This window comes from Taudactylus pleione, unplaced genomic scaffold (genome assembly GCF_031769625.1).
Source record: "Taudactylus pleione unplaced genomic scaffold, aTauple2 ptg000129l, whole genome shotgun sequence".
Lineage (NCBI taxonomy): Eukaryota > Metazoa > Chordata > Amphibia > Anura > Myobatrachidae > Taudactylus > Taudactylus pleione.
This window is the reverse complement of record NW_028284531.1, coordinates 16,340,718-16,355,781: the sequence shown is the minus strand read 5'-3', so window position 1 is coordinate 16,355,781 and position 15,064 is coordinate 16,340,718. Positions and strand designations below refer to the sequence as shown.

General features: G+C 43.4%; 1 protein-coding gene across 1 annotated transcript in view; it reads left to right on the top strand.

The window, feature by feature from the left end:
* The first annotated feature begins 317 nt into the window (after positions 1–317).
* LOC148523668 (ras and EF-hand domain-containing protein-like) overlaps positions 318–15,064 on the top strand; it is a 71,536-nt gene continuing 56,789 nt past the window's right edge. Inside the window, exon 1 of the mRNA XM_088472894.1 lies at positions 318–1,243. Within this exon, the coding sequence (XP_088329020.1) occupies positions 930–1,243 (314 nt within the window). The 5' untranslated portion in view covers positions 318–929. The remainder of the gene's footprint in view (positions 1,244–15,064) is intronic.

Sequence of the window (15,064 nt, the reverse complement as noted above, 5' to 3'; positions counted from 1 at the left end):
AATTCATCGCAACAAAACACCTGCTAGACCGACCTGGACAATAGGGGGCAAGGTTGAAAAAAAATGGGCACAACTCCAAAAATGAGAAATTTGATCTGGTCACAATGGGGTGAATAACCTGCAGTAATGCAGAAGTTAGTTTGTCCTTATAGGGAAAAGTAATATAACAAAATAAAACATAAGTATTCCCTAAGATAGGAGGTGTGGCATCATGAAGTTGTTTCGGGATGGTGATTTCTTATGAGTCCAGCCAGGTAGCATAACCTGTGTGTAGAATGTAGTGACTCCTGGCTGGAATGAGGGAGGAGACCTGGTGACTGCAGGGCACAGCGAGGTGTACGGGGAGGAGCTGCTGCCGGGATGGGATGAAGGAGTTGAGTGAGCAGCACTGGCACAGGGAGAAGTAACTGCACCTGCCGTACCTTCTGCGTTACCCTTCCCCTCACCATGGGCTGGCGGCCGGGGACAGGGAGCGTCTTATATGGGAACCTACCTGTAATCATGTCTTCTATCAGGACCTGGACAGGCCAGGGAGCGGTGCTTCTCACCCGCATCTTGTGCTGATACTGTACCTGGAAAACTTGGGAGACAAGTAACGTTTTGGACAGAAGACGTGTGTGACATCCTCCTGCCCTGTCCCCTATACCGGCGCTTACTATAGTCACCTTCATAGGAAAACTTTCCACAACTACAGCGTCACTGTCACGACAGAGGCACATACTGACAGCTGTCCGCACAGGGTGGCTGCTGATCTCTATACCGGACTCTTGCTATAGCCTATAGGGGAGCACGGACACTCCTGTCAGCATCCATGTCCCATTGGCCTTGGCGGTAGGAGACCTCACAAGGACCGGCGGTGCTCTCAGACTGAGCTGTGCGGAGAGCTCCCAAGTGATCCCCGGGCACGCACGCTCCCTTCTCCGGCTGTGATGGGATCTGCACATGATCTCTCCCAGCTGCGGAGCCTGTTTGCCGCCTGCGATGTGAATGGCTCCGGGCTGGTGGAGCTGGAGGACTTCGCCGCCGTGTGCAGGGATCTGGGCGTGCAGCCCCGGCTGGTCCGGCCGCTGTTCCGCAGGCTCGATGTGGATCAAGACGGTATCATCGACTTCGTGGACTTCTCTGCCCGGTTCGAGGAGGTATCCGAAACCCTGAACCTGTCCGCTTTCCGTCCGCCGGAGCCGCCTGCTGGCTTTAAGGAGGTGGAGGGTAGGCTGGGGGGAGAGTCCGAGCACCTGACCAGGTACAAAGCATCCTACCCCCCTCCCCTGTACCCGGTAACACGGGGCCACACACTTCCCACCTGCTGTTAATGGGGACCTCCTGCTCCCTGAATGCATGCAGCCCTCCAGTGATCCTTTTCCATAAGTGCCCCTGGTGTGGCAGTATGCTAGCTTCCACCCTACACAATTTGGTATTTAGAATAAAATATTCCGTTATTACAAAGGCCACTGGTGTGTGTGTGTGTGTTTGTGTACTTGTGTACAGAGGCCATGGTTACCAGTTTTCTCTTTATTTTTCCCTATATTTCAATACTTTTACACTGCTTTGTATTAATCAGTAAAGCTCTGTGGAAATTTGTGGTGCTTCATAAATGAAAGATAATAATATAATACTGACCAACAGCACACCAAGGAGGAGATTCAATTAAGTGTGTAGTTCTGTCTGCGGATTTAGGGGTCTATTTACTAAGCCTTGGATGGAGCTAAAGTGAACAGAGATAAAGTAACTAAGCTCCTAACTGCCATGTCAAATGTTGTGTTTGAAAAATGACAGTTATGAGCTGGCTGGCTGGTACTTTATCTCCATCCAAGGCTTAGCATATAGACCCCATAGCATGTTACAACTATAGGAAAATCATTCTCGTATCTGCTTGTACCTCTATGGCAGTGATTCCCAACCTCGGTCCTCAAGGCACACTAACAGTCCTGGATTTAGTGATATCCATGATTGTGCACAGATGGTTAAATCAAAATAACTGAGGCACTAATTAAGTCACTTGTGCTCAAGTATGGCTATCCCTAAAACCTGGACTGTTAGTGTGCCTTGAGGACCGTGGTTGGGAACCCCTGCTCTATGGTGTGCGAACTAATACAAGAGACTTTCCTGACGGGTACCTCTCATTGTATTTGTGCGCTCCTGACCTTGCTGCTAATTGAATCTCCCCCTAAAATGTCTATTTCTGTATGTTACATGCAGTTCTCACCACCTATTCTTAAGCTGGCCACACACTAGACCAACTTTCATCCAACCAGCCAACTAGTTGATTGATTGGAATGAAAATCTGGTAATGTATGAGCAAATGACAAGCAGCAATTTGCTCCCAAACGCTGGAAAATGGACAAAAACTGTTGTTTGAACAAATAGTTTACATCAAACATTTAACAAACTTGTCTGACGACCATTTTCATCTGTTTTCTGGCATTTAGGAGCAAATTGCTGATCATCATTCACTCCCATGCGTTACCAGATTGTCATTCCAACCAATCAACAAGTTGGATGTAAGTTGGTATACTGTGTGGCCAGCTTTTCTCTGTAGTCTCGAAGTTAAATTTTTTTTATATATATATATATATATATATATATATATATATATATATATTGATAATACATAGCTTGAATGCAAGAAGCTAACTCCTGTCCTAAATACAGGTAAGATGACCTGATGGGCATCATAACACTTCATGGACCACAGAGACTTATGGTAGTGCTGAGCTTAGATGTACCATCCTGACAGCAAATTGTCCCTGAAAACTAGTTTAAAATGTTGCCGACTATAAGAAGGGAAGAAGAGGTGCAAGTAATAGTATTCAATATGGGTGTGGTATAGAAGATCGACAGTGTCTACTGTAGATAGACACTCAATAGATTGATAACAGATGGTCGACACACATATGGTCCACAGATACAAAAGATTGACAGGTGCAAATGGTCCACACACACATATGGTCGACACAAAAATGGTTGACACTTTTTGTTTTTTCTATAATTTAAGCCTGATCTTCACCCTAACTCTCCCCCTGGTGTCTAACTCTCACCAAAGTGCCTAAACCTAACTCTAGCCTAACCCCACCCCTAGTGCCTAACTCTAACCCTCCGGTAAATCCCTAACCCTAACCTTAAAAATGTTGAAAAAACAGGAAAAACTATGTCGACCTTTTGTCCCTGTCGACACTTTGTCTCTGTCGATATATTGCCTGTCGACATATTGAGAATCTATCTAGACACTGTCAATCTTTAATCTGCATACCATTCAATATGAGCATTAGTTTATACTACAGTGTTTTCTCAGAAGTCTGTACATTGTATTTTAATGGCCACACACATGGAAGCAGTCAATAGGAAAAATAACTAGGCATCATCGATCTTTATAGCAATAAAGATGTGCTTGGCACAAGTGGATGCTCATCGCAGACCAAACAGAAGAAATGTGAATATTGGTTTATTTTCCTTTTCTTTGGTACTGTCTGTGCATACAATATTACCGCCACAGCAGCATAGATGTGGTCCTGTTTATTCTCAGAAAAGTAGAGTTTGAGACTCTTGGGTGGGTCTCCCGACCCCCTCCCAAGTTTTGCAATGGTATCGACGACTGGGTTTAAGGAGAGATTTTGCAAAGTATAGATGTTGCCCATAGCAACCAATGAGCAAGATGGCAGCAAGAATTTGGTTACTATGGGAAACATCTCCATTTGTCTTCTCTAGAAGGCTTGATAAATCTCCCCCTGCTTCTACTAATTTTATATAGAAGAAAAGACAAAGCTAGAATTTGGAGTGAGGGTGGGACATAATGATGTAGTATTCAGCAGCCAAATCTAGAAGCCAGCAGGAGCTACTAAGGAGATAGGGAACTTGTTCATCTACTGACACGAACAGTACTAAAAAGTTAGGCATCAGCTGTAAATAGGGCATACATACTAGACAATTGTTTTGCACGATTTTGGCGATTTCGAGGTATCGGAATGGCAAATCTCGCAGTGTGTACTAACGATAGCGATGCGCGTTCCCGCTGGTTGATGGTCTCATTCTCTTTCTCTTCTAGCAATCTCATTAACAAACCTATGTCTCTAACAAACTATATGTCGTTGGCACAGTGTTTTTGCACAATATCATTTGTCCGGGAGCTCCAGGGAGTTCAAGGGAAATCGATGACATTGAATCATTTGCAGGTCATCTAGTGTGTTAGGGGCCTTAAGTTTTCAGCAATGTTGGCTACGTGACACTTGCATGGCCCTTGGCTGGAAGAATACCTTTAAAAGGCATTTTTATGCAAGGGTTTTATCATCCAATTTATGGGCCCATGCAATCATCATCTCCTACTTTATGCATTGGAAACAATAAACATTTCAGCTGCACATATTCAATGAAATACCTGCTGTCATAGGGATTTCTGTATTTACTGACCATGGGATTGAAGTTAAAGCTTCACTATGACAAGAAATGTGACCTCCTCCTAAAAATGCTATACCATAGGTTTTGGTTGTAAGAATTTTGTATAGATGTCACAGGGATTGCCCTGGTCACCCTGTCAAGAATCTGTTTGTATATGTAGATGAGGTAGGTCAATATTTACTATCAGGCATTGTCTGCTGATGTACTCACAGGAAAAATATCTTGTGCTTAATTATATGTTGGAAATTCATTGCAGCTTCAAATGCTCACTGAAACTGGTCTCTTCATCTCAGTTTATCACACCTTCTCCTAAATCTCCAATCTCTCATCCCCTGTTCATTGTCCAATTATAAACCCCCTTCTCTTAGCATGTAAGCTCTCACAGGCAGGTCCCTTCTTCCTCATCATCATCCTTAGCACTACCCTTGCCTCCAGTGCTCCTTGTCTCTTCTCTCCTAGGGGTTTATTTACTAGGTAGCTTGTAAAACCCAACACTTTTGTTTTGTGTTTATGCCCGATATTTAAAAGGGCAGTGCTTTTTATATCAAGACATGGTTAGTAAAAGTACAGTACTGCCCTTTTTAAATATCGGGCATAAACGCAAATAGAAGTGTCGGGTTTTATAAACCCCCTAGTCCCCTTCAGCAACTCTGATTCTGTGTACTCAGGTTGGGTATGGGATGCCGGAGGGTTAGTAACCCTCCCTCCCCACTGCCTAAACCTAACCCTAACCCCAGTACTACCGTCAGGATGCCGGAGCTCGGGATCCCGGTGGTCAGAATCCAGACGCCGGCATCCCGCCAGGGTTAGTAACCCTCCCTCCCCACTCCCTAAACCTAACCTTTCCCCCCCCCCCCCTAGTGCCTAAACCTAACCCTAACCCCAGTACTACTGTCAGGATGCCGGCGCTGGGATTCTGACAGGTCTCAGGATTCCCGCACCGGCATCCCGACTGTTTGTATACTTTGTTTGGTACAGTCTTCTTGAGTTCTGACTTGTGTTCCCCTCCCTGTGACTTGCTGCTACTTACTTATCATGATACAATGAGTTACCTAAACCTTGCTCCCAGTCCTCATTCTACCTAGTGTGTCGGTTACTTGCTCTGAGTTGTTCCTACAAAATGTCAATTTACACTTGATGTACCTTTTGATATGTCACGCTTCAATGTTACTTGTATATTCCCTATATGGGGCCTTAAAAAATGTAAATTGATGATGTTGATAATAATAGTATGCAGTCATTGTTGGGCTACCCATTGCTTTACATGTGTATTGCCAAAACTGACGTATAAACCTTTGTATGACAATGTAAGTCCTACTTTCAACAGGATCTTAAACACCTATTCCCCCTTTTCCCCCATTTTCCCAATTGTATCAACCTGGGCTTTATCTTATGTTGATATTGTTATTTTAATATCCATTACAAGAAGGTAGACAAAATAGGAGCAAATTAAATATAGCCTGGGTGAAATGGGTCATATTGGGAGGTATGCTAAGATTATTATAGTGTTTGTTGGCCATCACAAGCTTCACATAATAACTAGGTCCTGCCAGCACCTCAGTCTGCAGCGTGTTCCTGTTTTATCAGCTTTGGGATGTCCCAGTCTACAGTATGTGTAAGCTTCATAATTGCTGTCTGACTTAGTTCACGTCTGCACCTTGAAGTATACACTAATGTATTTTGTAAAGATGCTTACTGTAATTGCCACCCGGTTCAGTTTCTTGGGGAGTTTACAAGTCGCTCTTGGGCTAATTCTTTATGTAATCCACACCTTATCTGTTCTAAGAATGTCAGATGGGGAACATTCCATTACATTCTTGTCACTGTATGTTTTATATAGTTCCTGTCACTGTATGTTTTATTCTGTGCTATCTGGGTGGCCTTGTCTTACAGTAGCCACTGCTTTGCTAGTTCAACAGGTGACTAGTAAGTTGTCACTATTGTAAGTAACCTGTTATGACATTGTATAAAGTGTAAAACTTTGTACATATTTTTTGTGTAGCTTATTAACTATGAAGTGTCCATCAGTGACTTGTTTGTCTGATGATGTATTTCTCGTTTCTGTAATAATAAAATCATTCTCAAAGTTGATTTATAAGGCGTCACAAGTTCTGTACCGAACAGGCAAGGAAACAATTAAGCAGAATAAAATAAAACAAATAAAACAAAGGACATGAATGCACAAGTCATGTGAGATAAAGTTGCGCATCAAGACTGTACGTGTGTATATTCACAGAGCAAATATAACTATATAATTCAGAGTGTATATCAGTACTTTTCTTCTATAAAAAAAAAAAAGGTGCTGGTCATCAGCCAAATTTATAAGTTGTTACAAGGATTATAGAAGCTCTGGGTAAGTGTGAAGATATTTCTCCATTTCTGAAATGATTTCTTCCTGTTTCTGGAACTAGTTAAAGAATTAAAAATGAGTCCAAAAGATTGGTGCTGGTACTGTGTACTCCTGAGAACCACCAGGTAGTGATAATACAGCTGGCTATTAAACAAAGGATGAACAGTGTGATAATGGGGGGAGGGGGAGCAGACGTGAGATATAAGGCTCAGAGGCCCTGCTACTGAGTTCTTATCAACTAGTAGTAATATGGACATTTCATGGACATCCCATCTGGACTGGATGTAACATTAGCGACACTAGGACTGTGACATAGGCTGGGAGGATGCTGATTTGTACTTAGCACATATGTCAAGTTTGTTATTGTTATATGACAAAGAAAATGAACTAAAGGAATGAGGAAAAACTTTAACTGAGAAATGTTTTAACTTGCAGTTCAGAGGTTTACCTGGTGACCATTATATTCCAACTATGGGATAGTGTGTGTAGAATAGTGCCGTTATATACTATTCTGTGGCAGAAGTGACAAGGCTACAGAATTCTATAAGTAAAGATAGTTATGGTCAATGTTATTGGCACTCTTGTACAATGGTCAACATTATTGGCACTCTTGTACAATGGTCAACATTATTGGCACTCTTGTACAATATCTTCTGGGGGAAAAAAACGGAATGTAGAGAAACAACTGTGCTGTGCCAAACATGAGGGTCTATAGCCCAAAGCTAAGGATAAAACCATTTGAAAAAAAGAGTAGGAGGAAGAACAATAAAAATTGATATTGCTTTTATATTCTATTCGAGTTTTATCTGCTACAACCTATTAGGAAATGTTTTATTACATTTTTCATAGGGGATATTTTATTCCCCTTGTAGTTATTCAATTGGTCCTTGCTCTTCGTCCACTTGCCCAAAATGTACTAGACCAGATGCTTCCCTCTATCATTGTTTTTGGGATTGAATCTCTATTAAAGCTTTTTGGCTTCAAGTTAAGCAATTTACTTTTTTCGGAACTAGTACATTTTTGTACCGTTGACCCCAGAATGGGCCAACTTTTTCATTCTCGCAACCACTCTACAATTACCCCAGGTTGTCGTAGACTGCTTTTGGTTCTCTCTGCCGTGGCTAGAAAGTGTATATTACAGCAATGGATACATTCTTCCCCTCCCTCTATACAAATGTTTAAGGAAAAGCTTTTTCAAGTGTTCAGGATGGACTGGGTAGAGACGTCCTTGCATAAAGAATAATGACTAGAGAAATATTTCTCTATGTGGGAATCTTTTATTGATACTTTAATAATCTCAATTAAACAACAAATTCATAATTGTTTTTGTTCTATGATATGATAAGCAACTAGAGTGTTTCTTTCCGAACCTCCTATTCAGTTTAGCTAAATCAATGGCTCATGTTGTTGTAGATGGTATTGGGCTACAGGCGATTTCGCTTTCCATTTCTTCTTTTGGTCTTTCCCTCCTTCTCATCAATAATTAAGTGAAATGTATTTATGTGTTACCTGATTTGTATAACTTTTCTTATGTGGGGATATATTCCCAATTATTGATTTGTTATATGATGTCTGCAATGTGACTATTGTTACCCCCTGCTTTTTTGTCACTATTTTGTATGTTTATACAATCTATTGTATTCATTACAGTGAAGATTCAAATAAAATCATTTTGAAAAAAAAAGAAATTGAGATTGCCATGAGATAATTAAAAAAAAAAAAAAAGAGTTAACGTATACCCCTTTTCCACTGGCGAAAATACCCGGGTTTTTGCCGTGTCAACCCGGGTAGGGGCTCAATGGAAAAGGGTCCTAGGAAAAAATCTCGGTATTTCTTCCCAGGTCTCGAGCAGGGTTTTACGCGGGTAAAACACTGGTCAGGCTCAGTGGAAATAGGTAACCCAGGTCTTCCGACACAGGACCCATTTCCAGCACTGTTAATGTGTGTCATTGTCACTAGGGAGGGAGTGATTACAGCCTCCCCGTATGGCCCGGACCCTTCCAGTTTTTACCTCATCCCCGCTTCATACGGGGAGGCTGTAATTTCTCCCTCTCCGGTGACAGCAGTTACAGACAGCCTCCCGAATGACCCCTCCCCGGGAAGTACCCACTGCCCTGGTCGTCGGACCGCTACGGTCTGGTGTTCAGGGGAGAGATGGAGTTTCCGGTGCTTGGTGATGACAACTATCGACTCCTACCTATCTGTACACTATAAAAATGTCGCTATGTAGCGTTATGAGTCGCACAAGAAATAATTGCTTTCAGACTTTGATTGTGGTTCCAAAGCACAAAAAGATATCATTCACCAAAAAGCAGATGGTTACACGCTGTAATCTAAATACAATTAGTGCAAACAAATTATACAGACACAAGGTACAGTCGTTACATACGCACGTGCTCTGGATCCAGATCCCGGCATCAAAGATGAAACCTCCGTCAACAGCAAAGAAAGAATGACTGGCATCTAGTTTCAGAGAGCCTGCATATATACCCTTACAGAGATAGGCAATACAATAGAACAGGTTGGCATGATTCGATTACTGCTTCTTCCTGGTTCTTCTGTTGCAGTACAGTTCATAGGTCAGTTCGTATGGTCACAGTCCAGCCTCCAACAGCTCTTTGTGTCCATGTTTCCGCTGCATAACAAATCTAAACTGGCTGCATTACATAGTACATTTTAATGCCTAACTCTCTATGATCCATAATTTGCAGACACATGTTGCAATTTCTTCACCGATGGAACCGAAAATCTGCAAAGACACAGTAGTTTAGAATGAAACCAAACACGGTCAGCTTATCATGCACTAAACCTTAGCTATCAAATAACATGTATTTCACAACATTACTGATAATGAATAAAACCTTAAATATTAACCTAAATGCTAGGGAACCTTTTTATGTAAGTGTGCAGTGTGTAAGTATTGGGGTATTAAGAAAAGACGCTAGTTAGTGTTGTGCGTCTACGTGTTTGTGAAGTACACCGTGGTACGTGTTGTGCAGGGTTGATCATATTATATGTTTATATCAATGTATGCATTTATATATTGGAGACTTTTATCATTGTTCTATTGCGTGGGAATCGCACGACACTAAATAATAGCATCGCCGTATGTACTTATGTGTGAGATTCGCTAATATGGTCCTGGGCGTCCATTCGCAAAATGGCGTCTTGCGTACATTCGCAAAATGGCGTTGTGCAGATTTAAATTTTAACAGATTCAGTCTCAGCCAATTATCCGGCTTCGACACATCATCGTCAAGGGCCAGCACTGCACCCGGGTGCAGTGTGAATGGCGTCTACCTGAGATATTCCCAGGTCAGCACCGCAGTGAGAATAGGGTAAATCTCGGGTTTGACCCGGCTTGGAACCATGGGCCTGATTAGGACCCGGTCGCTAAGAAGCATTTGCTCGTAGCTGGCGATGGATCGCAATGTGCGCATGGTATCGCAGTACACGTGCGCGAACTAGTCCAAGCAATCGGGTAGTGTACGCTCGCCGACCATAGACAGCCCAGCTGAATGAGTGATAGGAGAAGCGGTTTGTGGGTGGTAACAGGGGCAGGTCACTAGAAACGGGGGAGTCGAGGTGCGAATGCAGGCGTGCCTGAGCGTCTTAACGCCGTTTCAGAGACGTGCATAATTAACAGGCAGCGTCATTGTGCACGTCACCTGGTTGAATTTGACACTGAATTGCTCGCGGTAGGGTATAGTCAACCTCAAGCGCTGCGAATGCATCCGATGGTGCCCAATTTACTGATGGCTGCATACACTTCCTGGAGATGACGTGCGCAAGTGGGCGTCTTAAGACAGGCTGGTGGGCGTCTGCATTACACAAAGCGATCGCACGCTAAGACAAAGTGGGCGTGCTTCTGCCTTGCCATCACTTAGCCAAATTTGCATACGCTGGGAACGAGCGTATGCATCTAGCGAGTGGGTCTGAATCGAGCCCCATGTTCCAAATCCCGTCTCAGACCCGTGATTTTTGGTGGAAAAGGGGTATTCGACTCAAGTGTGATAAATTAGAAATGACCTATGATAAATTGTCAGTGCTCACATAACTTGAAATAACCAATGAATGATCGCTTTAATGTTTAAAAAAGCCACTTTTATTCCCTGTTACTTTACTTGGGTACACACTAGTAGATATATTGTTCGATCGAATGATATATCTGTAGTGCATCACCGGTTATGTACACCCAATATGTCTGTGAACGACATAGTTCAGAGACTTATCAGGTCGGCCTTGCAGCACATTAGTTACAAGCCCATTGCTGGCAGCGTTAGGCAGAGGATGCTGCGGGGGAGGGAGACAACATCTGTGCCATATTTGTAAGTATCAGTGTGATAAACTAAGAGAATGCCAGCTCATGACTTAACCTGTTTAGTTGCGAGAATGGGCATTCTACTACTAAAGTGTTGGCCGCGAGGCTGTAAGTGCCACACTAAGCTGGCAAACAGCCACGCAGCCGGCACTTTTGTCGGATTTCTCCTTGCACCACTAGGAGGGTGCGAGAAGAAATCCTTTAGTCGGGCCAAACATCGCGTTGAATTGAATAGCTCCGGGAGCTCCTTCCTGAGGCTATTCATCATCACTTTGAATTGAATTGTGGCACTTGTTAGCAGGGAGAAAAGTAAACTTCTCTATCAATCCATGACATCTGGCCCAGCATTTGTCTTCTATTGTCTTCTATTTTTATTTTAATATTTATTATGACTTCTGTTCTGTGTTCAATGAGAGAGGACCACAGAAATTCTAGTAAAAACTTTCTGAGATTTTTAGTTGCCTGCAAGTTTTTCTGACCTGACTTTTTCACATTTAAGAGCTCAGTTAGGGTATTATAGACGGGATGTAGTTATGATTCGGCCGCCGGTCTCAATCCCGATACTGTAATCCCGGCAAAGCGTCGAAATACCGATGCCTATGTTAATCCCGACGCCGGACCAATCATCCTCTGCCGGGGGTGAGTATTCACTTAGCCGGGGATGGGAGGGTTAGGTTTAGGGACCCCCGGGGGGACTCGGGGTTAGGCACCCCCCCCCCGGGAAAGGTTAGGGTTAGGCTAGGGGAAGGGGGGGGTTAGGTTTAGGCACTAGGAGGGGAGGTTAGGCACCCGCCGCCGGGAGGGTCAGGTCTAGGGTGTGGGGAGGGGGGGGTTAGGTTTAGGCACTAACAGGGGGTGGTTAGGGTTAGACACTTAGGGGGAGGTTTGGGTTTGGGTGGAGAGGGCTAGGGTTAGTAGACTTATCTGTGCTGTCATTGATACTGATTCCATTATAGACTTATATGACCAGTACATAATATAGTTGACAAGTGGTCATACAACATGTCCTTCATAATTACGATAAGGAGTTTTTACTACTTTTCAAGTGGCATAATACTACTGAATATTACCTGTGTCCACTTTAGCCCCATCCAGTATTGTACAAGAAATACAACTATAATTTGTATCAATTAACTATAAATACATACTTTTTTCAGTATACGTACTATATTTTACTGTTTTAAGGCTTAAACACTGCTTTAAATCAATCTCCGTACATTGGGCCTCATTCAGACCCACTCGCAAGCGGCTGTCCGCTCGCAAGTGGGTCGATGGTGTGCACTGCGCATGCACACGACGGAGGGAGCTCCGTCGTACTCATGCACCAGACGCGACGAGCGAAGGACTTTCCTTCGCTCGTTGTGTCTGATCAAAGGGGGCGTGCTGTCGATGTTGATTGACAGCACGCCCCCTTTGGTGGGTGTGCCGGGGACGTGCCTCCCAGACGGAGGCGTTCCCAAGGGAACGCCTACCGTCAGAAGCCGGCCCCACTGACATCATCACTAGTGATGTCAGTGGGAGTGATTTTGGCTCTGATAGAGCCAAAATCACTCCAGGGCTTGTGGTCGAAAACCCCGACCACAGGCTTCTGGTCGCACTGGCGATGGTCGCGATGGTCAAGACCATCGCGACCATCATCCTGCACGCTCGTATGAGCTGTGGGTGGTGACCCACAGCTATACGAGCGTCCAGGAGGACGCTCCATTTTTATGGAGGACGGCCCTCATTCAGAGCGAGCGCTCTGCTCAGAGCGTCCGGCTCTGAATGAGGGCCATTATACTTACAACGTTCCATGTTATATGAAGAAGTGTTAACTTGGTAAATATATTTGGTTACCTACTACAAAAGTTTAACATTACTACCAGTGACAAGTCTGTAACCTGTGCATCAGTGCCCTCCAGCTACAGTACACAAGATATGTTCTGGAGGTGTCTCGTTGTCACTGGATAGCAAATGTTTTGCTCTCACCTGTTGCTGTGTTGCCAAATATATTTTTCTGTTTCATGTTTTACCTGTAAAACTTGCCCAGGTGGCTGAGTCACTTTCATTGCAGTTCTATTAACAGTCTACAAATCAATGATATCAGTACAATAGAATACAAGTTAAATATGTGCCACATTAATATGAGATGAATAGAAAACAGCCAAGTATAAACATTTCTGAAGGTGGGTACGCAGGTGGTTTAACCCATGGTTAGCTGCAGAGGAAAGTGTGTTTGGGAAAGGCAGGTGAATAAGCCTTGTGTTTTACTGCAGGATTCTGTAAAGCTGGCCGCACACACAACCAAACAGGCCAGAAACTGCACCCAAAATGATTGTTTGAATTTGAATCATTAAATACATATGTTTGGCCTGATGACTGACATTAAAGATCTATGGTGCTTGGCACACTTGTATGTCCATAGGAGACATGATGCGTAAACACACAAAGTACTAATTATATTAAAATTACAATACAAGGCAGCTTTAAAATAACAATTTCATTAAATCTAGAATGTCCTGCTGAATTAAATACTACGAACTATAAAATATTTGACTTCATACAATACTGGCTAATGCAAAACGAATGTCATTAACCCCATTTCTGACGTTGTCCATGAGATATTTATGTGCGGATGATAACGCTTACTATGACTGAGCCTTAGGTGATGGAGCTTGTTTGGCTAAATGCTTACAAGGCTGAGTCATTGGTCACTGAGTCACTGCTGTAATTCTCCACCTAGACTGCAAACATTCAGAGATGTCAGTAGAGGTATTTCTGACTGTTGGAGCTGTGTAAAACTTAACTTAGAAGTTACACCTGTTTAAAGAAGATAAAAGCAATGTACCATCGCCCACATTCTTCACAATCCCAGTCACAACCTGCTGACAGTCATTTCTCTGTATGCTGTTGATACAGCTCATAATCCTGGTTAATTAGCTCTCCATTAGGGAAAGACGTAACGTGCTATTGTTGGCAATCGACACTTAATGCAAATAGAGTAACTTCAGTAGAGGTTTTGTTTTCCAGGCAAGACATGTATGCACAATCTTTTTTTTTTTTGCAGTTGTATATACATGCCTATTGCTGCATTTATGTACACTGTAGCACCCAGAACAGCCTGAATTCTTCACGGCATGGTCAACTAGATGCTAGAAATATTTCTTAGAATACCTGGTCCATGTTGACATGATGGCATCACGTAGTTGCTGCACATGCTGCAAATCTTCTTGTCCATCATATATTAAATGTGCTCTACTGAACTGAGAGCTATTGAGTGTGTCAGCCATTGATGTACACAGAAGCCATTGTCGTGTACATGGAAGCAGCTTGTGATGAAGTGTGCTTTGTGGTGCGTTATCCTCCTGGAAGTAGCCATTAGAAAATAGGTAGATTACTTCCGGTGGGCGGACCTTGCAGATGGCCGCATTTTAGAGAGCTCTCGCTCCCTTTATATACTGGCGCGGATATAACACCCACAGCGCCGGGAGCAGTGACGCGCGGACATCGGCGCGAACACTGGAGATAGCGGTGGGTAAGCGGAGACTATTCCCGGCTCCCCACCATCACAATAACCCCGGAGTTTAGGTGCAGTACATAGCACCACTAATCGCGGCCGCCATTTTGGATCCGGCCGGATCGCGCAGCTGCCTCCCCTGTCACCTCTTCCCCCTCAAGTGTAATATCGGAGGGGTCACCTACCTTCCTGCCTCTCTGGCTTCACTGGCCCCCTGTAATACAGGTGATAAATAAGTGCTGTGTGGGCAGTGCAGTGTATTAGCCCACAGCCGCCATCTTGGGATTGGCAGGGCTCTGTAGCTGCTGTTCCTGTAATACAATTCTATACAGAGACATATCTGAGAGTTTTTCTGAATCTCCAAAGGCACTATATCTATATCAGCTCCCCCTGCTGGTCAGGATTATTTAGTTTTTGTTTTGTTTTTTGGCATATTAAATCTAATCAATTTTCCTAGCAAAGTCCATTATCTGAGATTATTATATGGATAAACACGTGACCAAAA